General features: G+C 53.1%; 1 protein-coding gene across 4 annotated transcripts in view; it reads right to left on the bottom strand.

The window, feature by feature from the left end:
* EPHB2 (EPH receptor B2) overlaps nucleotides 1-26,442 on the bottom strand; it is a 149,508-nt gene that overhangs the window by 34,683 nt on the left and 88,383 nt on the right. For all 4 annotated transcript variants that reach the window (XM_011966581.1, XM_011966580.1, XM_011966582.1 and 1 more), the window contains exons 3-5: nucleotides 24,630-24,785; nucleotides 22,607-22,942; nucleotides 3,957-4,081 (exon numbers count right to left, since the gene is read on the bottom strand). In XM_011966581.1, coding sequence (XP_011821971.1) covers nucleotides 3,957-4,081; nucleotides 22,607-22,942; nucleotides 24,630-24,785 — 617 coding nt within the window. The remainder of the gene's footprint in view (nucleotides 1-3,956; nucleotides 4,082-22,606; nucleotides 22,943-24,629; nucleotides 24,786-26,442) is intronic.

Here is a 26,442-nt window from a genome sequence, read left to right as displayed (position 1 = left end):
TTAAAGGAATCTGAGTCAGACTGCATCATTCCAGAGCCATCCCATCATACTTTAAATTGAATCCAGACTCCCAAGGCTGGAAGGCCCATGACATTTAGCGTAGCCTCCCTCCCAACCTCCTCGCCTGATGCTCCCGCTTGTGCCACGCTTGCCTTGTCTGTTTCCTGAACGCAGCCCACACATCCCTGCCCCAGGGCCTTTGCACTTGCGATTCCTGATGCCTAGAATGACTGTGTTCCCACCTGCAAGTTTGTCTGGTGAACTCCTAGCATCTTTCAAGACTCAGCCCAAGTGTCACTGAATGAAGGCTTTCCCTCACTCATGCCAGGACTGTGGGCCCCTATTGGTGTCCCCCCTGGGACCTTTGCTGACCCTTCTGTGGCTAGTGTCACACCTTGTCTCATGGCTCTCAGTGTCTGACTCTTTTTCCCTGGACTGTGAAGTCCCTGAGGCCTCCGAGCCACCTGGTCACCCTCAGAATTCCTGGTACCCAGCTTAGTGCCTGACCCAAAACTGGTGAGACTGAAAGTTGAGTGAACCAGTGTCCATCTCCTCACTGGCAGATGCCAAGCTGTCCCTCTCTGTACCCCAGGCCCTGGGGGAGGGACTGAAAGAACTAGGGCCACGTCTCATCACAGGTGTACTTCAGGCTGTTGTGCCTTCAGCCTCTCACTGTTTGGCCCGCCTCACCATTTATGCCTAACAGTCTCCATGGCAGGGGCTGGTCCTGTCTACCTCTTAAAGGTCATCCCAGAAGCATCCCTGGGGAAAAAAATCTGGGAGGCAGGACAGCCAAGTAAAGAGTGAGACCATAGGTCAAAATGCTTGCTGGATCCTCTTGGGCAAGTTATGGAACTGCTCTGTGCCTCAGTTTCCCCTTCCATCCAATGGGGTGAAGAGCCCTGTGGTGAGGATAAATGAGACGCTAGAGGTGATGCGCTTAGCACATAGCAAGTGCTCATGAAATGTGAGCAGGTGGTAACCTTGGCTGCTGCAGAGCCTGCAGGTCCTGCCACCCTCAGCAGGGACCTGGGGATGCTCGGGCAGCGGCAGAAAGTAGGGCAGAGCTGCCTCCCGGTTCACACCTCCAGCAGCCTCCCCAGGCCTGCCCGCTGTGGTAGGAAATGGGTCGTAGGCAGGACCCGCGCTGGGATTCCTCATTTCCGTTGCTGTCTTTGGGGACAAACACTTTCAGTTTCATTTAATCACAAAGCTTCTTAATTAGGTTTTTTTTTTTTTTTGGCCTTTTTGGGTTCTGAGTTGCTAAGCTATTCCTGCTGCGGGGAGCAGAGACGCTGGCTCCTGCCTGGAGGCCCTCCAGGGCCCAGCGAGGGGTGGGGCTGCTTCCTCACACCACCCACAGCTCAGGCCCTAGTGTGGCCACTTCCTGAATCATCCAAAAAACAGCTCTTGAGTACCTACTGTGTGCCAGGCGCTGGGGACACAGCAGAGATCACGGCAAGATCTCCACCCTCAAGGAACTTACTATCTAACTCAATGTAGAAGTAGTAAATACCTAATTACTCAATAACACTTAAAAATGGTAATTGTGATAAACGCTATGCAGAAGGGCAAGGTAAAAGGAGAAGATGAAATGGGGCATTGGATGGCATCTGGGCAGTGATGGAGGGCTTCTCTGTGGAGGTGATGTTAGGCTAAGATCTAGAAGGTTGAGTCAGAGCTGGCCAGGTGGAAAATGTAGGGATAGGAGCAGTTTAGACAAAAAAAATTCATCCATATATCTACTCATCCATATCCAGCCACCCACTGGGTCCCTCTTTTTTTTATTTTTTTGAGACAGTATCTCACTGTGTCACCCAGGCTGGAGTGCAGTGGCATGATCTCAGCTCACTGAAACCTCCATCTCCTGGGTTCAAGTGATTCTCCTGCCTCAGCCTCCTGAGTAGCTGGGATTACAGGCATGCGCCACCATGCCCAGCTAATTTTTGTATTTTCAGTAGAGACGGGGTTTCACCATGTTGGTCAGGCTGGTCTCGAACTCCTGACCCCATGATCCAGCCACCTCAGCCTCCCAAAGTGCTGGGATTACAGGCGTGCGACACCACGCCCAGATAATTTTTGTATTTTTAGTAGAGATGGGCTTTTACTATGTTGGCCAGGCTGGTCTCGAACTCCTGACCTCAGGTGATTCGTCCGCCTCGGCCTCCCAAAGTGCTGGGATTACAGGCATGAGCCACGGTGCCCATCCAGTTCCCTCTTTGATTCACAGGCTCCATCACTCACGTCTCTCATTCATTCACACGATTCATTCCTTCAGTGTCCACGGCCCCCTGCGGGAGACAGGAGCACCCTCCACCCACATGCGGTGCTGTAAGAGAGGGGCAGAGTCCACGTTCGCTTGTGGCAGAGGTGACATTTGGGAGGGACCCTGAAGATTCCAACAGGCAGAGATGAGGGGAGGATGAGGGAAAAGGGTGGGCAGCGAGGTAGGTGGGTGAGGGGATGGCAGGCATGAAGTCCCAGGAGGTGTTTGGGGGCCAGGGCACAAGGGAAGGGATTCATTCACTTGTTCATTCAACCGATATTGATCGAGTGTCTCCTTGGTGCCAGGCCCGGGGCCTGGGTGCTGGGGAGAAGGTGGTGAACGGAGACATAACCCCTGACCTCTTGGAATGCACTGCCTAGGGGACAGGATGAACACGCGCTCAGGCAATGGTAAGGCAGCCGGTGAAGGCAGGGTAAGTGTTTGAAAGGCCCCGGAGACCGGCCTGGTTAGCTGATCCAGCAGTTAAGACAGTGCAAAGGCCAGGCTGGGCCCTAGAAAGCCGGGCTCCAGCAGGACTGGCTGCAACTGTCTGTACTCTTCCTCTCAGCCTTCAGAGAGAGCCCTTCTATCCATTTGCAGTTACCCTTGGACTTGCCCTCAATGAAAGGCCTCTGTATCAGTCATTGACGTCTTAGTCTGAATGGAAGCCCTGCGATGCCTTTCCCAGGGGCCCTTGCAGCCTCTGTGGCTGTTTGTTGCCTCCTGGAGCAGGTAAGAGAAATCATCATTCATAGGAGAGGCTTCTGGGGGCCTCTGATATCCAGCCATGTGGGTGGGCAATCGTGCTGTCTACTTCCCGGCCCCCATACTGTGCAGGCCCCACATCCACCTGGCCTCCTATCCTGTCACCATCGTCCACTGTGCAGCAGGCAGGGCAGAGGAGGAAGGCCAGGGACATGCGTGGCCTGTGCTGAGGGCCAGGTACCATGCTGCCCTTTCTCCATAACCTGCATAGCTCCCTGCAAGGGGTCTCACCCACACTCGACACAGGTGGAAACTGAGGTTCAGAGGGAGAAAGACGCCTGCCCAAGGTCACACAGCTGGTGAAGGATGGAGCTGGGATTTGAACCTATGGCTTCTCACTCCTAGTCCAGTGCTCCTTCTACCATCCCAGGAGCTTCCACCTTGGGTCCCCGAAGGGAGTAATTAAGGTCTGATTGAAAAGCTTAAAGTGAAATCACCTCTCCCCATGCAAAGGGCATACAGGCGGGTGAAAGTGGGTGTTTTAGCAGGAATCAGAGCAGGGCGGGCCGAAGCGCTCTCGAGCAGTTTCAAATCTCTGTCGAAGAAGAGGTGAGTGACTAATTATCACTTCATAAGTGCAGCGTTTTGGAAACCCAGTTTTTCACAACATCAAGCCACTGAGGTCAAGATGAAAGGGTCGTGGTGGGGAAAGGGATGTGACTGTTGCATTTTATTGAGATTGCTGGGCGGATCCTCCAGACTAGAAAAGTGAGATCCAGAGAGGTCAAGGCACCTGCCCGAGGTCTCAGTGGGGAGGAGTGCAGCCGGGTTGGGAGCCAGGCAGCCTGTCTCCAAGGCCAGTGCTCTTTCTCCTGCACCAACGCATCTCATCTTGCGGAGGGGCAGAACCCCCAGGCCTCAGCCTGGGACAGGGGCCCTCAGGGAGGTGGGTGATGGGGAGAGCACCAAGCCCGCCCATAGGTACCTTCTCATAGTACTGCAGCTCATAGTCCAGAATCACGCCATTGGGCTGGTCTGGCTGGGACCACGACAGGGTAATGCTGTCCACGGTGCGGCTCACCTGATGCATGATGGACACGGCCGACGGAGCTGGAAGAGAGGCCAGAGGTCAGGGGTCAGGGAGGCATGAGAAGGTGCAGCTTCTGGCCCACCCTCAGAGGTGCTCGGACATGGGGGGAGCTGTGGGAGCAGAGAGGGAAGGGCATCTGGCTGAGGCCACACAGCCAGTCTTGGGGAGCCGACAGGGTGCAGAGGGGCTCATGCAGGGCTATGGGTGCCGCTGCTGAGCTCTCATCGGGTACCTTCAGGTCATAGACACTGAAGACTTCACCAGCCCTGGGGAAGCTCAGGCCACATCAAGTCGAGAGACAGCAGAGATAGAAACAGTTAATTGTATGTCATGTGAATTTCATCTCAACAAATCAATCAGTCACTTCCCCCTCCCATTCCTCCCATCAGTGCTGCGAGTGCACTCACAGAGGTGGTTAGATGAAGAGACAAGTAGTCAGGGAGGCTGTGTGCAGTGCTAGAAGGATGCTTAGAAATACATGTACTTAGAAATGCTTAGTACACGGCCGGGTGCAGTGGCTCACGCCTGTAATCCCAGCACTTTGGGAGGCTGAGGCAGGCAGATCACCTGAGGTCAGGAGTTCAAGACCAGCCTTGCCAACATGGTGAAACCCTGTTTCTACTAAAAATACAAAATTAGGCAGGCATGGTGGTGCATGCTTGTAATCCCAGCTACTTCGGAGGCTGAGGCAGGAGAATCGCTTGAGCCTCAGAGGTTGCTGAGCTGAGATTGCACCATTGCACTCTAGCCTGGGCGACAAGAGCGAAACTCTGTCTCAAAGAGTGGCAAGAAGAAATACCTTAGTACAATTCCCTCATTTGATTTTATGATCGTTATTTTTTGAGACTCTGTTACCCAGGCTGGAGTGCAGTGGCATGAACACAGCTCATTGTAGCCTCAACTTCCTGGGCTCAAGTGATCCTCCTACCTCAGCTTCCCAGGTAGCTGAGACCACAGGTGTGTGCCACCATACCTGGCTAATTTTTTTTTTTTTTTTTTTTTGAGATGGAGTCTTGCTCTGTCACCCTGGCTAGAGTGCAGTTTCGTGATCTTGGCTCACTGCAACCTCTGCCTCCTGGGTTCAAGCGATTCTCCTACCTCAGCCTCCTGAGTAGCTGGAATTACAGGTGTGCACCACCACACCTGGTTAATTTTTGTATTTTTAGTAGAGACAGTGTTTCACCATGTCGGCCAGGCTGGTCTCAAACTCCTGACCTCAGGTGATCTGCCTGCCTTGGTCTCCCAGAGTGCTGGGGTTGCAGGCGTGAGACACAGAGCCTGGCGTAATTTTTGTATTTTTTGTAGAGACAGGGTTTTGCCACGTTGCCCAGGCTGGTCTCGAACTCCTGGGCTCAAGTGATCCCCTCCTGCATCAGCCTCTCAAAGTGCTGGGATTATAGGCGTGAGCCACCATGCCTGGCCCAATTCCCTTATTTTGCAGTTGTGGAAACTGAGGTCAAGAGAGGAGGTGTGAGCTGCCGAGGTAGGTCTATGGCACACAGCCCATACTTGAGTCCTTATTTCATAATGCATCCGGCCTGCTGTCTTTTGCCTCCTTCTCACACGGAGCAAACCTCCAGGAAGCATCAACTCTGTGCAGACATGGCCCTGGGCCCTTTACACTCGCTTCCTGAGTTGACTGTTGATAAGAGAGTGTATCACCCCTGCTGACAGGTGAAGACATTGAAGTTCCGAGCTGCACGTGGCTTCCTGAGATCGCACAGTCAGTGGGGAAGCCGGGATTTGGACCCAGGTCTGCATCTTGCCAGAACAGTGTTTGTTCCAGAGTGGGACTGGCCAGAGAGGGACTCTCAATGTGGTCCCCACACCCGTGGTGTGACTCTGGCAAGCCTCCTTGCTTCTCTGGGCCCGAGATGTTTGTGGTCCCAGGAGGGGCTGAGGACTCACCAGGGTGAAGGGAGCACCTCCTGCATTCTTTCCTCGTTCCTGGGCGGGTCTGCCACAAGTAGATGTCCTGTCTCAGCTGATACAAGGATGCTGGAAAGTGGAGGCTGATGCTTCTCGCAGCCCCAACTCCTGCTCTGTAGGGGCTCTGACCATATGGGATGTGAGTGTGGAGCAGGCCTGGTAGGAGCTCAGGGGGACCTGAACATCGGCTGTGGGGTTTGAAGGCTGGAGCTGATGCACCCATTTCCTGCTCTGTGTCTGCCCCTAGACTGCCTCTCTGCCTTGCTGCTAACTGGCTGTGTGACCTAGGCGAGCTGCCTCTCCTCTGGACCTGGCTTCCTCCTGGGCACCCTAGGCCAGGCTAGAAGATCTCTGAGGCCTTGAGACTCCAATGTTCCCTGCCAGTCCTCTCCCTGCAGCCCTTGACGCCAAGGATGAGCCTGGGGGCCAGCGTGGGTCTGGGCAGGTCCAGACTCCTCTCTGGCACCCCAAGGAGCCGTGGAAAATTGTCCCGAGACACTCCAGATGAGGTGGCAGCACACGCACGAAGGACTTAGACCCTGGTCCACATGGCCCTGATGAGACTCTGTTCGTTTTACACTCAGGGGAGGCTGCCTGACTCTCAGCTTGGCTCCTCGCCCTGCCAGGGGCATTGGCCTCTCCCAAGAGGGATCAGGGGTCTGGTTGTGTGCTCAGTGTAGTGCCTGGCATGTGGTCAGTGCCGTCGGTGTTCGCGGGTGTCACCTGTCACAGTGCACTGAGCATGGACCTGTGGCATCTCATTTAACCCCCTCAACAATCATGTAGGATGGGGGTCAATATCTGCACTTTGCAGAAGAGGTATCAGCGGCTCAGAGAGGCACAGTGACTTCCCCAAGATCACACAGCTGGCGAGGAGCTGAGGTGGGCTTGGAGCTGAGTCATCCTGCCCTAGCTATTACCCCCTCTGGGTCTCAAAGCAGTTCCTACTTCCCACCTGCCTCCAGCCCCAGTGCCACCCCTCCCCGCGGAGCTGCCTTTGTGAGGAGTTGAGTGTTCTGCTGTCCGGAGTGCCGAGGGTCCAGCTTCTTTATGAAGTCCAGCTGTCTGCCCCTGTCACGGGCTTGTCAGTGGTTGGTGTCCCAGTGAAACAACAAAATCAGGCCCTTCTGGAGCGTCACAGAGCAGGGCCAATCTGGGGGCTCATCCCCTGTGCTGGCCCGGGAAGCACCCCAATCCCCATGCTTCCCCCCAGCTTCTCAGCCCCTCTCATCCAACCCACAGAGGCTGACCACTGGGTCTGTGTGTGGTGGAGGTGGGGGTGTGACAGGGGGTGCTCTGAGAAGCTAAGGAGGATGCTTGAAACTCAGCTGCCAGAGATTCTGGGAGTGATGCCCCCACCCCTGCCTCCAGGGGCCTGAGGACAGTTCTGGGGTGAGGGGCTGGGTGAGGCAGCCTCCAGGGCTCCTTGAAATACTGGGTCTGTCTCCCAGAGGGCCCGCCAAGCAGGTGGGGAGGGATGTGTGAAGGGTGGAGTCGGAGGTGTGCTGCTGTCTCATAGCACGTCGATGTGTGTTGCATCAACGGAGCATCAGACACAGAGCCGCAAGGGCAAGGACGGGTGAGGAGTATTTGGATTGCGCTGCTTCCAGGTGTGCTCACTCACCTACTGCTTCATGCCTAGACCCGCACAGTGCCCAGGTCAGGACGCTCCCATCCAGTCCCTGGCAAGGCCATCTAGCCTAGCGGTGGGGAGCCCTGAGGGTGGAGTCCGACAGACCTGTATGCAGCTCCCTGCTCCTCCACTCACTCACTTGTGGCCTTGAGCAGGTACTTTTAGCCTTCCTGAGCCTCAGTTTTCATACCTATCAAGCAGGAACCCTCACCTGGCCAGGACGCTGTGAGAAGGCAGTGGAAATGCATGTGAAGGTCTGAGTGGGGTGCTGGGCACCCCTCAGGAGGGAGATATTGTGAAGAATTTTTCAGTTCATGGAGTTGCTATGATGCTAACATGATGCTGGGTGCCGGGGCTCTGGAGAGGAACCTCACAGCATCCCAGCCTTCCAGGGACTCACGGCTTAATGGGAGGAAGCACACTGTGTTTCAACTAAATGAGTGCCTGTCCCAGGATGGGCACCATGCTAGGCACTGGGGAAGCTGTAAGACTCAGAAGCAGCATGGAGCTGTAGGATCCAAGCTCCCATTTCAGGACTTGATCAAAGTGATTCAGCCTTGAACAAGAGCAGGGGCTGCTCCATTCACACTTCTCCTTGGGAGTTCAGCAGAGGCTGCTCCATTCACATCACCTTCAGGGATTTCAGCAGAGGCTGCTCATTCACACCACCTTCAGGAATTTCAGCAGAGGCTGCTCCATTCACACCACCTTCAGGAATTTCAGCAGAGGCTGCTCCATTCACACCACCTTTGGGATTTCAGCAGGGGATGCTCTGTTCACACCACCTTCAGGGATTTCAGCAGGAACTGCTCTGTTCACACCTGTCCCTGGGATTTCAGCAGAGGCTGCTCCATTCACACCTCTCCCTGGGATTTCAGCAGGAGCTGCTCTGTTCACAAAACCTTCAGGGATTTCAGCAGAGGCTGCTCCATTCACACCACCTTCAGGGGTTTCAGCAGGGGCTGCTCCGTTCACACCACCTTCAGGGATTTCAGCAGGGGCTGCTTCATTCACACCACTGTCTGGGATTTCAGCAGAGGCTGCTCTGTTCACACCACTGTCTGGGATTTTAGCAGGAGCTGCTCTGTTCACACCTCTCCCTGGGATTTCAGCAGGAGCTGCTCTGTTCACACCTCTCCCTGGGAATTCAGCAGGGGCTGCTCTGTTCACACCACCTTCAGGAATTTCAGCAGAGGCTGCTCCGTTCACACCACCTTCAGGGATTTTATCAGGGGCTGCTCCATTCACACCATCTTTGGGGATTTCAGCAGGGGCTGCTCTGTTCACACCACCTTCAGGGATTTCAGCAGGGGCTGCTCTGTTCACACCACCTTCAGGGATTTCAGCAGGGGCTGCTCTGTTCACACCACCTTCAGGGATTTCATCAGGGGCTGCTCCATTCACACCATCTTTGGGGATTTCAGCAGGGGCTGCTCTGTTCACACCACCTTCAGGGATTTCAGCAGGGGCTGCTCTGTTCACACCACCTTTGGGGATTTCAGCAGGGGCTGCTCTGTTCACACCACTGTCAGGGATTTCAGCAGAGGGTGCTCTGTTCACACCACCTTCAGGGATTTCAGCAGGGGCTGCTCCGTTTACACCACCTTTGGGGATTTCAGCAGGGGCTGCTCCGTTCACACCACTGTGTGGGATTTCAGCAGAAGCTGCTCCATTCACACCTCTTCCTGGGAATTCATCAGGATCTGCTCCACTCACACCACCTTCAGGGAATTCAGCAGAGCTGCTCTGTTCACATCACCTTCTGGGATTTCAGCAGGGGCTGCTCTGTTCGCACCTCTCTCTGGAGTTTCACCTCCCAGCAAAGGACAATTGTAGAATGTATCCTAGATTACAGCACTTTTAAAACTTGAATGGGCATAATGATAACCAGGAGACTTTATTAAAATTCACACTGCTGGCCTCCCCACAACACCCCCCACCGAGATGCTACTTCAGCAGGTCTGGGGTGGGGCCTGATAATGTGCATTTCTAGCAAACTCCCAGGTGATGTTGATACTGCTGGTCTGTGGACCACACTTTGAGGACTAGTGGATTCAGGGCCAGAGAAAGAAAGTGACTTTTCCAAGGATACACAGCTGGTAGTGGTAGACCTGGACTAGAGCCAGGAGCAGCTGAGTCCTGGTCTAGTGTATGATCCACCTGCCACGCGGCTGCTTGTAGCTTGGCTTCTGCTGAGCCTGCCCCCCTCACCTGCCTGGGCTACACTCTTCATATAGGGCCCTGGAGCTCAGAGGGTCTTGGGGCAGCCAAACAAAGAGCTCCATGAGAGGGGAAGAGGCGAGGCTGCTGAGGAAAGTGTGGGTCAAACTTCCAGTCCTGAGGCACTGGGGAGCCACAGAAGGACTAGTAGGGGTGGTAACCTGCTCCTCAACTAAAAAAAGCTTGTCATTCAGCTTGCCATTCTGACAGCCCCTGTATGCCCCATGGTGCCTAGAAAAAGGGAAAGGTCGTGCAGCTAACAGCAAACCACATGGTTCACATCCGTTAACTTACTTCATGCTCCTGTCAACCCTACAAGGCTGGTATTACTGTTATACCCATTTTACAGATGAGGACATGGAGGCATGGAAGTGTGAAGTAACTTGCTCAAGGCCACACAGCAAGCAGCGGAGCTGGGATTTGAACCCAGGCTCACCCAGGTCCCACACATCCTTTCCCCTCCACTGGCTGTGGCTGATGCCGGCTGACCAGGGAGGTCTGGAAACCAGTGGACCTCCGAGGGCCCCTGAGGACACCCTGGTCCAGCTCCCTTCCGACTGCCGCAGAGCTAACCCTGCCTGCTTCCCGCTGACTCACCTACCACCCACCCAGCCCGCCCCAGCTCTGGGAGCTCAGCTGCTGGTGGAGGCCGGTCCCACGCGGCCTTGGGGGTCTGGGCCTGGCGGGCGTAGCTGGCAGGCTTGGGTTACAGGCAGCTCACCCGGGCTCTGATCCCATAAGCCTGTAACCCCGGGCGTGGCAAGGAGGCGGCATTTGCCGGGAAGATGATCAAGGCAGGCCATGGGGGCCAGCAGGGCTGGCCTTTCTCCTGGAATCCAGGGGGATTAACAGTGGAGAAAAGGGAACAGCTGGATGCTCTCCCAACCCTCCTGCTGCCCACCGCCCACCCTGGGGTGTCAGGTTTCCCTGTAAGTTGGTCATCAGGGAATTCTGGTATTTTCAATTACCAGCCGGGCACGCCGACAGGGGAATGGGGTCAGCGGTGCCCTGTGACCCCTGCAAGGAGATGGAGCCCCAGGGAGTAAGCACAAAAGAGGCTTGTGGCGGAGAGGGGCAGGGGGAGGCCGGCCAGGCGGGGCCTGCTTGTCTGGAGCAGGTGGTCAGGGGCCCTGTTGCCCTCAGCGAACCCCAGTGGAGAGTTTAGCCCCTTCCTTGGCTGAGACTTGGGGAAGGAGCCTTCCCTCTGTGTGCCTCCGTTTCCTTCTCAGGGCATGAAGGGGTTGTATGGGGTGGTCTCTCAGGGTCTTCTGGGACTAGGATCCCAGGACAGGACAGGAAGCCAGCAGCCTGTGCCCCTGGTTGCTGCAAGAGGTGGGGGGGCTTGGGGATTGGCTCAGCTTCCCCCTCACAGCCCTGACCTACGACCCTTTCACTGGTCCGAAGATCCCTGAGCTCCAAGGGAGTGGGGGAGAGGTCGCTGGGCATAGGACAGTCAGAGACCCCATCCCAAGCCCCAGACTTGCAGATCCCAGTGTCTCCCTGATGTCTTCACTCCCCATTGACAACCCTTAGCGGCTTCCCACTGCACCCAGAATAAGACACAGATACACTATGGTGGCCCACAAGGCCCAGCTGCCTGGCGTCTGTCACCTCCCTCTGCCTGCTCCCTCTCTCCCAAGCCGTCCACACTGGCTGCCTTTCTGTTCTGCCTCAGGGCCTTGGCCCCATGGTGTTTCTGCTTGGAAACCTCTTCCCCCATATCTTCCATGGCCAAATCCTCCACTTCACTGAAGTCTGAGCTCAAATGTCACTTCCTCCAAGATGCCCTCCCGGACTACCTCTCCCCTCCAGTAGCCTTCTCATACCCATTTTATTTTTGTCATAGCACCAACACTATCTGAGATAAGGGACTTTGTCTCTCATTCAATCCTTTATCCCCAGAGCCTGAAACAGTGTGTGGCTTAGAGTGGGTGCATGACCAATATTTACTGGAGAAAGAAAGGAAGACAGGAAAGAGGAAGGAAGGGAGAAGGTGAGGAAGGAAGGAGGAAGGAAGGGAGGGAGAAAGGGAAAAGCGAGGACTAGGCAGATTCTCCCCTTTTCTGGCCCCCTCAGGAACCTGAGTCTACCGACCTTGTGGGCTGGACACTAAAACAAAGGCCCCAGGCAATATTTCCCAAGCAGCCAGTGGAATATTTCCCCAGGCCCTGTGCCCACCCACAGTTGGGAACTGCTGCAGTGACGTGGGGCCTCTTGCCACCAGCCAGCCAACAGTTCCATGACAATTGCTTGTCACTGTGCTCGTCCTCTCCAGGGTCTGTAGCAGGGACAGTTTACTTGGGACAGGACTCTTAGAATTCCCAGCTAATCACGGGACAGCTGCTTTTCGAGTGTTTGTCCCTTAAATCCGTAGCAACGCAGTTAACCCCCGGTGATCTGTCTGCAGTTCTGGATGACCTGACGATAATTCTCACAACCGAATTTCTGCGAATAAAACTTCCAGAAAGTGGGCCTCTGATTCTTTCCGATGGGCCTCTTAGAGAGTGGTATGGGACAGAAAAAAGGAGAGCTGACAGCTGGTACTAGGGTGGCATATTGTTTGGTGCTCTGCGTATTCTGTGGCTAAGGAAGTTTGAGGAACACAGAGTCGTAGCCCCTCTGCTTGTGGAGATTCACACTGCACATGTGTTTAATTCAAGGCTCTGAGAAGTCCGGCAGGGGAGAAACCCAGTTAACTCGGTTTAATCCTGTGGTCCCAGGTTCATTTGGCCTCAGGAACCTTTTCTCACGTAATAGTTATTAATGTTCTTTGGAACTAGCAATCTGTGGAACACATGAAAAAAATAAAACAAAAAACTGGGTCCAGGAGACATTATTAGTACTTTTTCCTTGAATTTGAGAAGAGCCCCTCTCTAGGGTGGCAGCTGGCTGTTCATGTACTCATTCGCTCTCCCCTGGATCTAGCATATATGCAGCAGAGCCTGCCCGGCGCCAGGCCCCTTCCTCACAATCAGATGGAGTAGGGGTTAATCCCTCCCTTTTCACCAATGAGGAAAGGAAGAGACCGACAGGATGACCCCACACCCCAGGCAGCAGGGCTGGGATGGGGACCCAGGTCTGTCTGACTCTAAAGCCCAGGTTGGTTTCTTCTACTCGTGGTTACCTGGCCCTGCCCATAAGTAGCCTATGAGTGGGCTGAGGCGAGGTCCTGGGCTTTGTGCTGGAGAAACATCAAATCACCCACCTCCTAGTGGGTTGTGGAATCGTCTTGACCTCACGTTTGGCCTCCTGGTGGGACAGTCCTACCTCAGCACCTGGACTAGCAAGATGCTAAGAGCCTGGGCCTCAAAGCAGGTGGTCTGGGCTGCCTACTTCCACCTCCTGTGCCTCAGTTTCTCCTCTGTAGAATGGGCAAGGAAGGTTAAATGAACACCTGTTTGCAAAGTGATTAGCACAGGACTTGGCCCAGATTATGGGGTCAGTGGATGATGTGAGCCACATGCAGCTGTCTGGGTTGCTCAGATTCTCAAGCAGCACCATGAGTAGCCGAGTGCTCTGGAATAGCGGTGGCAGTGAAGGTGAGAAAAGGTGGCATTCAGGGTTCAGATGCCCGCTGTTCTACTCCTAGGCCAATGTGTGACCACAGGCAAGTTACCGCTCTCTGAACCTAGGTTCCTTACCTGTAAAATGGGATGTGGCAGACGCTACTCATTGCCTATCAACTATCCATTCTCTCTTTCTCAACTTAACAAAATCCTGGTTCTTAGCTAGGTACATTGTGCCCAAATAGAAGACAACATTTTCTGAACCTCTCTGGCAGCTAGAAGTGGCCATGAGATATGGCCATGAGATATAAACTGAAGCATGCATGGGACTTCCAGGAAGTTTCTTTAAAAGGGAGGGCCCTACCCTTCTCGCTCTCCTTCCACTGCAACCTGAGACATGGATGTGATAGCCAGAGATTTTGCAGCCATTTTGGTCCATGAGGACACGAAGCTGTGTGCTGAGGAGTGTGGATCTCTGATGGCTCCATGGAGATGCTGTACTCCTATCTTCTAACATGCTTCACATATGAGAAAAAGAAACCTCCCTTTGGTCTAAGCCACTCTGTTAGACTGGCTGTATTAATCACCCCCCTGTATCTATGCCCTTTGCCCTGTAACTTATGTAGTCCTCTCTCTCTGACTCTCGCTTGGCCACGTGACTTGTGGTGGCCAATGGGATATAAGCCAACATGATATAAGCAGAGGCTTGCAAAAGCCCTTGCAAGTGTCTGCCTGCTGCCTTGGTTCCCCGTGATTGCCATGAGAAAACACGCACAGGCGGACTTGCTGGAGGCTGAGACATGTCGGAGCAGAGTCGTTGCTCCAGTTGTCCCCTCCAGGGCCACTCCAGACCAGTGGATAGCAGTCAACCCCCAAACATGCAGTAAAGCCATGACAAAACCCAAAGAGCTGCCGAGTAACCCGGAGCAGATGAACGACAAACCTGAGAATGCACCAAGCCAAGACCAGCGTCACTGTCCAGTCAGCCCCAAGACTCCCGAGCTAGCTAAGTGCTTCTTGTTCCATGCGGTCGGCTTTGTGGTTAATGGTTGATTGTTAACCAGCACTACTGTGGCAGTGGCTGTCTGTTATTTTTCTTCTTGGAATATGCAGCCAAAACCAATCTTAAATGATGCTCTAGGTCAGCAATGCCTTCCCTGCAGAATGCTTGGGAGGATCAAAGAGGGAGATGCGCGCAGAGGGCTCGGCCCAGGGAGGGAAGTGCCCTCTCCCTCCATCTCCCTCTCGAACCTCGTGGTCAGGCATGAGTACACAGGGGGCTCTCTTGGCCCATTTCTCTCTGATCCTCTTGGTCCCCCAGGGAGAGAAGTAGGTGAGTACATGTTCATGCCAGTTCCAGAGGCTGAGCCATTGTGTGCCCGCCCCACAGCAGGGCGGGAGGATCAGAGAACACAAGTGGCAGAAAAGGCTTTGGAGAGTTGAAAGTCTTTCCACAAGAAAGCCATGTGGAGTGATGTCACGGAGACCCGGTCAGGGTGTTGGGGACCTGCTGTGGGATCTTGGGTAGCCACTAAGGAACCTCTGTGGGCCTCAGTTTTCTTCTAAAAGGAGGTGTTTGCCCTAGGTGAACTCCAAGGCCTCTGCCAATGCTGCTGAGTTTTAATTTGATGTAGGTTTAACTTCTGTGATAGGCAGAATAATGACCCCCCAAAGATGTTCACGTCTTAATCCCCTGGATCTGTGAATATGTTACCTTACATGACAAAAGGGACTTCGCAGGTGTGATGAAGGTTATGACCCTGGAGATGGAGAGATTTTCCTAGATTATCCAGGTAGCTTGAACCGCATCTCTTGAGTGCTTACATGAAGAGAACCTTTCCCAGTAGAGAGTTAAAGAACGAATGAGTTGGAGAGTGAGAAGAGCTCAATGTCCTGCTGCTGCCTCTGAGATGTCGGGGTTCTGTGGAAGGACCCAAGAGAGAACTTGAGGAGCTCAGGCAGACCCCAGCTGATGGTCAGCAAGGGGAGAGAGGCCTCACTCCTACAGCCACGTGGAACTGAATTCTGCTAACAACCCCTCTAAGTAAGAAAACACTGTCCCTTAGCACCATCAGAAAGGACACATCCCTGCCAACACTGCTTTTAGCCTGATGAGATCCATGCTAGAGCTAGACTTCTTTTTTTTTTTTTTTTGAGATGGAGTCTTGCTCTGTCACCCAGGCTGGAGTGCAATGGCACGATCTCTGTTCACTGCAACCTCCGCCTCCTGGGTTCAAGCAACTCTCCTGCCTCAGCCTCCTGAGTAGCTGGGATTACAGGCATGCACCATCATGCCCGGCTAATTTTTGCAATTTTAGTAGAGACAGGTTTTCACTATGTTGGTTAGGCTGGTCTCAAACTCCTGACCTTGTGACCCACCCACCTTGGCCTCCCAAAGTGCTGGGATTACAGGCGTGAGCCACTGCGCCCGGCCCACGCTAGGCTTCTGAACCTGCAGAACGATAAGATAATAAATGTGTGTTGTGTTAAGTTGCTTGGTTTGAGGCATTTTGTTCTGGCAGCAATAGAGAACTAAGCCAAGCTGCCATGCACTGTCCCTCTATGTGCCAGTCGCTGTCCACATTCTTGTTAATATCCACAACCATCTAGCAAAGCTGCAAAGATAGATAAATGACCATTTTGTAGGTGATGGAACTGAGGCTCAGAGAAATGAGGTCTTCTTACATCCTGGCTACACAGCTTGGAATGGGCCGTGTGGGATGGGGGCTGAGTTTGTCAGGCCCAGCTCTGATGTCCTTTCTCCAACACGAGCTCCTAGGATATGCTGATGGCAGAGCTTCCTAAGTGGTTGACCGTGTTCGTTACAGGGGGCCTCAAAGGCTGGGGATACCCAGCCAGGCTGTGGTATGGATGGGGCATACGGACTGCCTGCCCCATCTCTGTAGAAGGCATGGGTCTGCTCAACATTGGGCCCTGAGGATGCAGAGACACAATTATTCAGGCTCTGTTACTTCCTGGCCTGAGAGAGCGGAGTAAGTTACTTACCTCTCAATGCCTCGCTTTCCTTTCATCTACAAAACAGGATGACAACGGGACCTACCTCGTATCGTTGTGAGGATTCAGTGTGAAGGGCTTAGCACTGTGCCTGGCACACAGTTAGCACTTGACAAATGTGAGCCGTTTTGGGGATTAGAGTGAATAGAGAATGATCTCTGTGTTTTAGGTGCCTACCTGTGCCAGCAACCTGGGAGGCACCTTGCATAGCTTAGCTGAAATCCTCACAGCTAAATCCTCCTGTAAGGAGAGGGCGAAGGTGTCCATGAGGAAGATGCAATCAGACATAAGCTGAGTGACTTGTCCAAGGTTGCGTGCTGGTGAGCAGCCAGGCTTGACTCAAAGCCAGGTTCGGCTGCCTGATTCCAAAGCACAGACCCTTCCCACTATCTCCGGAACCTGGCAGAGGTGGGGGTGTTCTGGGCTTGCTCAGGGTGAGATCCTTAAAGGGCGAAGGCTGTGTCCAGGGCAGCCCTGGAGAACGGCCAAGGGCACTGGATAGAAGCCCTGTATCAGTGAAATGCTACACCTCCCAGCCCCCAGGTCTGCAGGGCTGTCTGCTTGTCATTCGGACCTCAGCTTAAATGCCACCTCCTGAGAGAAGCTCTCCTCTGACTGCCCACTCTAAGGCTCAGCCTCCGTCCCTCCCTCCTGCCCCTCTCTGCCGTGGTCTTGTTTGTGAGTGTGGACAGGCAGGAGGGTAGCGTGGCTCACTCTGAATAGCCGGACTGACTCTTGGGTCTGCCACTGTCCAGCAGAGTGCACCTGGGTACATGGCATGACCTCTCCCAACCCCTGTTTCCTTACCCCTCAAGCCCAGCCCAGCCTCCTTCCTTGGGGGCCATGAGCACGACTCATGAATATGAGGCAGAAAGGTGTTCTGGAAAGGCAGAGCGTGGTTTGAAGGCGGCATGATGGCTATACGAAGTCAGAAGACAGTTCTGGGCCCGGTGAATGCCAAGGGATTGTGAGCAAGGCCCAGTCACCTGCCCAAAAGAAGCACTTTTTTGGCCGGGCGTGGTGGCTCACGTCTGTAATCCCAGCACTTTGGGAGGCCAAGGCGGGCGGATCACAAGGTCAGGAGATGGAGACCACGGTGAAACCCTGTCTCTACTAAAAATGCAAAAAATTAGCCGGGCGTGGTGGCGGGTGCCTATAGTCCCAGCTACTCAGGAGGCTGAGGCAGGAGAATGGCTTGAACCCGGGAGGCGGAGCTTGCAGTGAGCTGAAATACCGCCCCTGCACTCCAGCCTGGGCGACAGAGCGAGACTCCATCTCAAAAAAAAAAAAAAAAAAAAAAAAAAAAAAGAAACACTTTTCCCTTTTAAGGCAATGAGCTAGATATTTATATATTGAATTTTAGGGTCTGTTTAAAACCAACCACTGAATGCATTTGTCTGGAAATCGAGTCCCCAGCCTCATTTCCCAGCCCGACTGCACTTCTCCACACCCCACCTCACCCCACGCTTCTGCGAACCCTTCTGAAAATGTTCGCTGAATGTTCACTGTGGTGCAGCCCCCTCTAGGTGCCGGCAAAACCATGGTGAGAAAAAGCAGACCCATCATGTGCCCCGAGTGCTGATGATGGGGGAGACGAACAAGAACTCAATGATCAATGACACAAGGTAATATTTCGACCACGGGAACTAGAAGGCCCTGGTGCTGGGGCTGGGGAGGGAGGTGTCCCACCAAGACAGGAAGGTCAGCGAAATGAGCTGAGGCCTGAAGGAAGAATGGGATAAGAAAGCCTTTCCAGGCAGAGGGAACAGCATGTGCCAAGACTCTGTGTCAGGGAAACCTGATACTTAGGAGGAACAGAAAGAAGAATCCTCCCTCCAGTTGCCTCCTGCACTTCCCTCCCCCAGGCCATCTTCCTTCCTGTATGATTCCATCTCTGCTTGCTAGAAGCCTCTCCATTCTTCAAAGTCAAGTTCAAATGCCTCCTCTTCCAGGAAGCCTTCCAGGACATACCCTTTGCTCATTCCCTAGGAGGATGATTTCTCCTGCCTGTGATCTCCCTCATCTCCCCCAGCACCTCTTGGGCCCTCATCCATGCCATCTTGTATGTAGGCTCTGTGTCTGTGTCTTATTTTTCCAACTAGGACATACATCCTCAAGGGCAGATACTGTGTCTACACTACACTGGAGAACAGTGTAGACATGAAGTCACGTGGTCCTGGGTTTAAATATTAGTAGAGGTCACTTAAGTAGTAGGACCTTGCATAAATGACTCTATACCTCTTTGGACCTCAGTTTCCTCATCTGGCAAAGGGGGATCATGGGGTGGGGGTATGGTGTGGTTATACAGCCCCCAGCTGGGCTCTGAGCAGCTGTAAGAGAAGGGGCTTGCCAAGGGGCTTGGAATAAAGAAGAGGGGGAAAGACTTGTTATAATTCCCAAAGCCTCAGGGCTTTGAGGGCTTCAAGGGGGTTAGACCTGAGTTTCCCAAATTTGTCCGATGGTAAGAAACACCTGAGTCACTTGTTAACAATGTGTATTCCCAGGGTCTACGCCTGGGGTTCTGATTCAGCAGGACTGGGGTAGACTGATATCTGTGTTCTGGAACTTGTGCTCACATATAGTTCTTATGTAAAATTTGGTGGGGAAACTGAGGCCTCAGAGGGAGGAAGTGATTTTCATGTGCATGGTAGATTAGATCAATGACCCCAGTCATTGATCTTTTCTGTGATAGGATTAGGTACCCACATCCTTTGCCAAGTAACTCTGCAGGGCTCACTCACTGCGCATAGAGTATACTTCCCCATCCCACTGATGCTGGGCTTGGCCGTGGGACTTGTTTTGGCCAATGAGGTATGGTTGGCTCCCTCCATGCTCCTACCCTTTACCTTGAGAGAAACAAGTCTGGGGTGGCTGCCAGTCCAAGGAGAATGAGGAGAAACATGAAACGGGCTGAACCCAACTCACATTCTGGAGTCCTGCCCAGCACAGAGAGCACGGCCAAGATTAGTTAAACCCCAGCTGACCCACACACTGGTGAGTGAGGAAATAAATGTTTATTGTTTAAACTACTGAGTTGTGGGGTGATTTTGTTATGCAGCATTATTGCAGGAGTAACTGACTCATACACTGACTAAATGAATGCTGTTCATTTGCTAATGTCATGCAGCAAATGAATGGCAAAGCCAAGCCTAGGTCTCTGCTCCTAATCCACTGCTTGTTTCTCATTGCTTCTCTGTCTTTAAATCCTGAGGGCTCTCCCTGTATGTCTATTCCCTGGAAACCCCTCACTTCCATAGTCCGCCCCATCTCTACTCCTGGGTACATCCAGCTCCAGACAGCAGGGTCCATCCCAGCAGCCCAGAACCACTTCTAGCTGCTAATAAGCTGAGGCATCTTGAGTAGGCAGTTCCACCTGCAGAGCTCCCAAATGGATGTAGGAGAGTTCCCTGCAACCAGGGAAAGGGCTCCAGGAGCTTCCTTCTGGCTTCTACCAGTTAGAAAGAGTTCTCTCTCCACCACCCCCTTTGGGGTCCTGGGTTTCTCCAGTTCAGAGCTTTGTCAAGCCAGAGAGACGCACAGCTGAGACTTTCTAAACTGTTAGAGGTCTTTTCTATCACTTGCTGGCTTTTTTTCTTCTTTGAGATGGAATCTCGCTTTGTTGCTCAGGCTGGAGTGCAGTAGCACAATCTTGGCTCATTGAAAGCCCTGCCTCCCGGGTTCAAGTGATTCTCTTGCCTTAGCCTCCCGAATAGCTGGGATTACAGGCACTCACCACCACGCCTGTCTAAATTTTGTATTTTTAGTAGAGACAGGATTTCACCATGTTGGCCAGACTGGTCTCGAACTCCTGACCTCATGTGATCCATCCACCTTGGCCTCCCAAAGCGCTGGGATTACAGGCATGAGCCACTGTGCCCCGCTGGTTTTTGAGGGTTTTCTCAGATTGCCTCCTTTGAGTCAGCTCCCTCTGGACCCCAATCTGAGTGGGGCTTAAAGGCACCCAGGGCCTCAAAAGAACTACAGTTCAGTCAGTCACAAACATGCCCTCTCAGCCACAGCAACACCACCAACATTCCCAAATAAAACCACACTCCTCAGACCCAAACACACAGACAGGCAGAGCCACAGTTAGATGTACAAACTCATGCTCAGATACACAATACCCCCTACGCCTGTCCCCAAGGCCCCGCAGGTTGACACATCCATGCTCACAAATGCATGTATACAGAACCCACATGGCCACAGTGATATGCGCTGTAAACACATGGCCACCAAACACATATGACAGCACACTCACACATACACAGACTCAAATGCACAATCAGACCCACAAGCTCAAGGTGCCGTGGATACGTCAAGGACTTCGCCCAAGGACTGCAGTCTGTCAGAGCTAGTCAATTCTTGCCTCTCACTCTTCCTGGCTTTGCGACTCAACTTGTCTGAGCATCATCTGTGAAATGGGGACACGGATGCCTCCTTCTCAGAGAGGCCACAACGATGCAGTGAGGTCATGCATGGAAAACACCCCTCAACCAGGTGAAGTCAGTTGCCCTCTCTCTCTCTTTTTTTCTTAGAGTTTCGCTCTTGTCCCCCAGGCTGGAGTGCAATGGCGTGATCTTGGCCCACTGCAACCTTTGCCTCCTGGGTTCAAGCGATTCTCCTGCCTCAGCCTCCTGAGTAGCCGGGATTACAGGCATGTGCCACCATGCCTGGCTAATTTTTGTATTTTTAGTAGAGATGGGGCTTCACCATGTTGGCCAGGCTGGTCTCGAACTCCTGACCTCAGGTGATCCTCCCGCCTTGGCCTCCCAAAGTTCTGGGATTACAGACGTGAGCCACTGTGCCCAGCCAGTTGCCCTCTCTCTTTCTATGTCCTTGGCATGCCCTTCCTCCCTTCTGAATGCCATTTTTTTCTATTGTTCCTTTCAACATTCTACTGGCTGGGTGCAGTGGCTCTTGTTTGTAATCCCAGCACTTTGGGAGGCTGAGGCAAGAGGATCATTTGAGGCCAGGAGTTCAAGAGGAGCCTGGGCAACATATAAGACTCCATCTCTAAAAAAAAATTTTTTGACTGGTCCTTCAAACTGCAAGTCAAATTCTACCTCCTCCAGGAAGACTTCCTGGGTCTGGACTTCCACATCTGGATCCCTGCATGCTTACCGTGTGGGCCCTACCCTACATCAGAAAGATCAGCTTGGAGGCCCACTCACTTTCCCTCCTGCGGCCTGGCCTCCCTCAGCTCTTCCATGGACACGGCCCTGACCATGCTCACTGTAGGGGTTTGGCAAAGGTTGCTGAGTGAATAACTGAGGGGCATGCTCACAGTGCCAACCGTGAGATCTTCTACCCACAGGTAGCATAATGTCCTCGATAATCACATGTGGCCCTCAGGTGCGGGATGAGGCTGGGAAGCATCTCTGGGACTCAGCCTCACGTGACACTGAGGACAGTGGTCCTGGTGGAGAGGGGAGGCTAGGAGTCCAAGTGAGTGGGGACTAGAGAGAGAACAGGGTGGAGGGGAGACTGCGGTGTTTGGCAACTTCCTTTTTCGCTGTGAGGGAAAGAAGGGTGGTGGGTGGAGGATGACGCGAGGCCACAGAAAGGGTTAGTAAAGGTGAGCTTCAGGAGAGTTTCCCTGGAGTTAGACTGGAGTGGGCTGAGCTTCACAGAAAGCACTTGTGATCGAGGTTCAAGTTAGGCTGCAAGAGATGACACCTCCGGGCTCTCCTGGGTCTCAGTGAGGCCATGTGACTGAGGCCCTGCCCGTGGAATGCATGCAGAAGAGAAAGATGCTGCCTCTACCTACCTTGCTTCAAACATCATGCTGCCCTGTCTTCCCTCTCTTCCCACAGACATGCCTGAGACTCAGTTTGGATCATACAGATAAGGAGCAGGGGGCATGGGGAAATGACACGGAAATCACCTGGGTCCCTGAGTCTCTGAGTGGATCAGAGCCACACCGCTAACGTGGACTGCTCACCTCTGGATTCTCCCATGAAATACATCCACGTTCTTTAAGGTACCTAATGTTGGATCTTTTCGTTACAGCAGCTTAACTTTTACCTTCAATAATATGCACTCAACAAGTGGGAGCAATTATTACCAATACCATCACAATGAAGAGGTAGCACTTACTCTCCCAGGTGGACGGATCACATGAAAAACCTTTGAAAAGAAGAAATCACTCCACAGATGTGAAGGAGTCTTTTGTGAGTCTTGCGTGTGCCCTCCCTGGCACAGCACGATGGGGCACTACCCTGGTCCACGTCGGAAGCGCTTACCTGCCTGGTTGGTGGTGATGTTCACAGAGGCGAACTGAGGCGAGAAGGGGCTCTGGTCAGTAACGCCATTCACGGCCTGGATCTCGAAGGTGTACTGGGTGTGGGCCAGCAGGTCACTGATGTAAATGCGTGGCTCGGTCAGGCCCAGCTGGCGCGGTGCGTACTGCACGTTGTCCCCGCAGCGGGTGCAGGCGCCCCGGCCCGAGCCACAGCTCTTGCAGATGATGTTGTAGACGAGGTCCTCTCGGCCTCCAGAGTCGCGGGGAGGGGTCCACTCCAGCATGAGGGAGGTCTCATTGACACTGGAAATCACAGCCTGGGGCGCAGAGGGGATGGCTGGGGCGGGGGAGAGGTGTTGGTCAGTGGGGGGCTCAGGGGGTACTATCCCCCACTGATCACTCTGTGCCCACTGCTCTGGCTCCAGCCCAGGCCTCCGAAAGGACCTCCTTAAATTCTTTCTCCTGTCTCCCCACCAGAGAGGTGTTTCTGGAGTATAACTTAGGCTGCCGTACATCTGCTCAAACCTTTCCCTCCAGGTTCCAACCTGCTCAGCGTTTGTTACTGAGGATAGTATTTTCGCATTTGGAATTATACCTGCCCAGTATGTATTTTCGCCTTCTTCCTTAGAACAGCTCAGCTTTATTCACGGTGGCAATATGTCCAGCTAAAAGATGGCATTTCCCAGCCTCCTGTGTTTAAGTGCTTGCCACTGATATAGAGCAGAAGTTGTTGACTAGGACTGTTTCTTTAAAAAGAGACAGACAACTATGGCATGTCCCTTTGTCCTTCCCCTCTTCTGCTGCCTAAAATGTGTGTGATGGCTGGGACTTCAGCAGCTATGTTGGACTATGAAGTGACCTTAAGAACAGAAACAACAGTGGCTCACACCTGTAATCCCAGCACTTTGGGAGGCCGAGGCAGGTGGATCACCTGAGGTCAGGAGTTCAAGACCAGCCTGGCCAACACAGGAAACCCTGTCTCTACTAAAAGTACAAAAAATTAGCCGGGCATGATAGCGGGTGCCTGTAATCCCAGCTACTCGGGAGGCTGAGGTGGGAGAATTACTTGAACCCGGGAGGTGGAGGTTGTCATGAGCTGAGATCACGCCATTGCATTCTAGAGCCTGGGTGACAAAGCGAGACTCCATCTCAAAAAAAAAAGAAAAAAAAAAAAGAACCAAAACTAGGTTGGGTGTGGTGGCTCATGCCTGTAATCCAGCACCAGCACTTTGGGAGGATGTGGGAAGATTCCTTGAGCCCAGGAGTTCAAATCTAGCCTTGGCTAGATAGAACACAGTAAGACCCTGTCTGTATGAAAAATTAGCTGGGTGTGGTGGTGCACGCCTGTAATCCCAGGTATTCAGGAGGCTGAGGGCAGAAGGCTGAGGGCACTTGAGCCCAGGAGGTTGAGGCTACAGTGAGCTAAGATTATGCCACTCTGAATGGCAGAAAGTCAGGCCTCAAAGGCCATCGTGGATTGACCATACTGTTCCAGGACTGTCTGCCTTGGGCTCCTTTTGGGTGACAGAATAAATCTGTACAGTTTCAGCCACCAGGGTCAGCTCTGTTACTTACAGCTGAATGTCATCCCTGACAGATACAGGGGTTATGATGCTGTGCTCTTAGTCAGCCCCTTCCTAGAGGACCTTGGGCTGTGATTCAGGCAGCCGCTGCCAGGTTAGAACACTGGGCAGCCTCTTCTGCCACAGACACTACCTGTGTCGCTTCATCTCCTGCCAAGCCTCCCTTCCCTTGTCCCTTTGTGAATCCAGACCTTGACTTGATCTTTCATGTGACTCAGCAGAAGGGGGTAAGGAGCCAGACGCCAGCACCATGGTGTCTGCATGGTGGGAGCACGGCCACCCCAGGATGCCCCTTTCTTGATGCCCCTTACTTTTCCATTTCTCTTCCCACCAGGGAAAGACTGGCTGTAACCGGATGGCACTCAGCCCTCGCTCTGAGCTTTTCTGCAGGTAGACCTGGGACTCGGTCAGGCATCGCCCTTGAGGGGCCCCGGGACTTACTTGTGCAGGGCATGTCCAGGGGATCCAGGTCTGCTCTGTAGTAGCCATTGCGGCAGACACAGTTGGTGGCCCCTTCAGAAGTGGTCCGGCTGTTGATGGGACAGTGGGTACAGGCCTTGTCTCCTTGGTTGGCCTTGAAAGTTCCAGATGGACAACCTGAGAGAGAAGACAAGGAGAGTCACCAGGAAACCAGATGAAGACTCAGGGAGGTCACGAGCCACGCAGCCTCACGCAGGGGTCACACAGCCTCGCAGAGGGGCCCTGCAGCACCATTGCTGGAAAATCTCATCTCTTGAAGTGTTTGAAGTCTCCAGACCCCAACGTGGGAGTTCTTATTCTGCCAGGGCTCCCTAGTTTCTTGTCCCTGAGCTGTCTAGGGCTCCCAGCAATCTTCCCTCACCTATCCCAGCCTGGCTGTGTCACGGTCTCTAGAATCAATCCTGACCTAGTTACGAGGCACATCTGAAGACGTCTGGGGCAGTGTGCATGGGTTCCGGTCTTGCTTACTAATGTCTGGCTGGGTGCTGATTCTTAGAACTAGATTCCTGGGTTGCAGACAATTGAGATGACTACACGGCAGAAGAAAAGTCCTAGGGCAGCATAGAGAGGCGATGTGGCAGAACAGAAGAGAACACTACTTTTGGAATCAGACCGACCTGGCTTTGAGTACTGGTTAGGCCTTTTACTAGCTGTGCAGCCCCAGACAATCTGCTTAACTACTCAGACTCAGTTTTCTTATTTGTAAAATTAGGATTCTAAGGCCCATCCCTGTAGGGTCATTGTGAGTATTCTGCTTAAGCGTAAGGCACATGGCACAAGGCCTTGCACAGTATAGGTGCCCAATGAATAGTAGCTGTTATAGTTGGTATGTGATCAATTTATTAAAATATTAATAAAAGGGGCCTGCAGTACCAGGGCCAGCCTAAGGAGGGCACTGCTTGCACTCGGCCCACATTTGCACTCGGCCCGCATTTGGCTTCTCCCATGGGCTGTGGCCATCATCCCTGATACGGAGTCCACCCCCCATGCAGCTCTGAGTATGAGGTCAGGGCCTATAAGAGGCAGCCACCTTGTGTGCACACATATTCAGATCCACCTTCCTCTTCTTGCTGGCCCTGGGCTGAGAATTAGGAGGCTGAGGGTCTAGACCCTGCCCCTCTCCCAGCTTCAGCCTGCTGGGTTCATGAACCCAGCTCTGCTATCATACCTTGAAGGGATTGTGCAATGGGTAAGTGGGTGGACACGAAAGAGCTTTGCAACAAACATTTCGTCTCCTTGGGATGAAATGCAGCTAAACCATCCACAGGCCCCCAGGCCCTCACCGGGAGTACATTTCATGCCTGGGTGCTGTGGGTTCTTCAGCAAGTGACTCAGCCTCTCTGAACATTAGTTTCTGTGTATATAAACAATTAACATAAATTTCCCTAGTTCATTTTTTTCCACCTCTAGTCTTCAAGGCTTATCTTCCCAGTCCAAGTATTAGCAAACCACTCTCCCTCAACCCTCAACCAGCTCTGGCCTCAGAGACCCTGCCTTTCTTGGTGCCCAGAACATTGCTTGGGTTCAGAGTGCTCTACTTACCCACCATAATTATTTTTCTGGGGGTCTCCTGGCCATGCTCTCAACTCCCCCAGGATCAGAGCCATGTCTGACTCACAGCTGCTTGTCCTGTGCCTAGCTTGGAATCTGCACTCAGCAAGTGCTCTATAAATACTTCTTTTGTTGTTGTTATTAAATTTTTTTGGTTTTGTTTTGTAGAGATGGGGGTGTCACTATGTTCCTCAGGTTAGTCTTGAACTCCTGGGCTCAAGCA

The sequence above is a fragment of the Mandrillus leucophaeus genome, unplaced genomic scaffold (genome assembly GCF_000951045.1).
Source record: "Mandrillus leucophaeus isolate KB7577 unplaced genomic scaffold, Mleu.le_1.0 Scaffold765, whole genome shotgun sequence".
Taxonomy (NCBI): Eukaryota; Metazoa; Chordata; class Mammalia; order Primates; family Cercopithecidae; genus Mandrillus; species Mandrillus leucophaeus.
The sequence above is the reverse complement of the archived record's forward strand: the minus strand, read 5'-3'. Positions and strand labels throughout refer to the sequence as shown.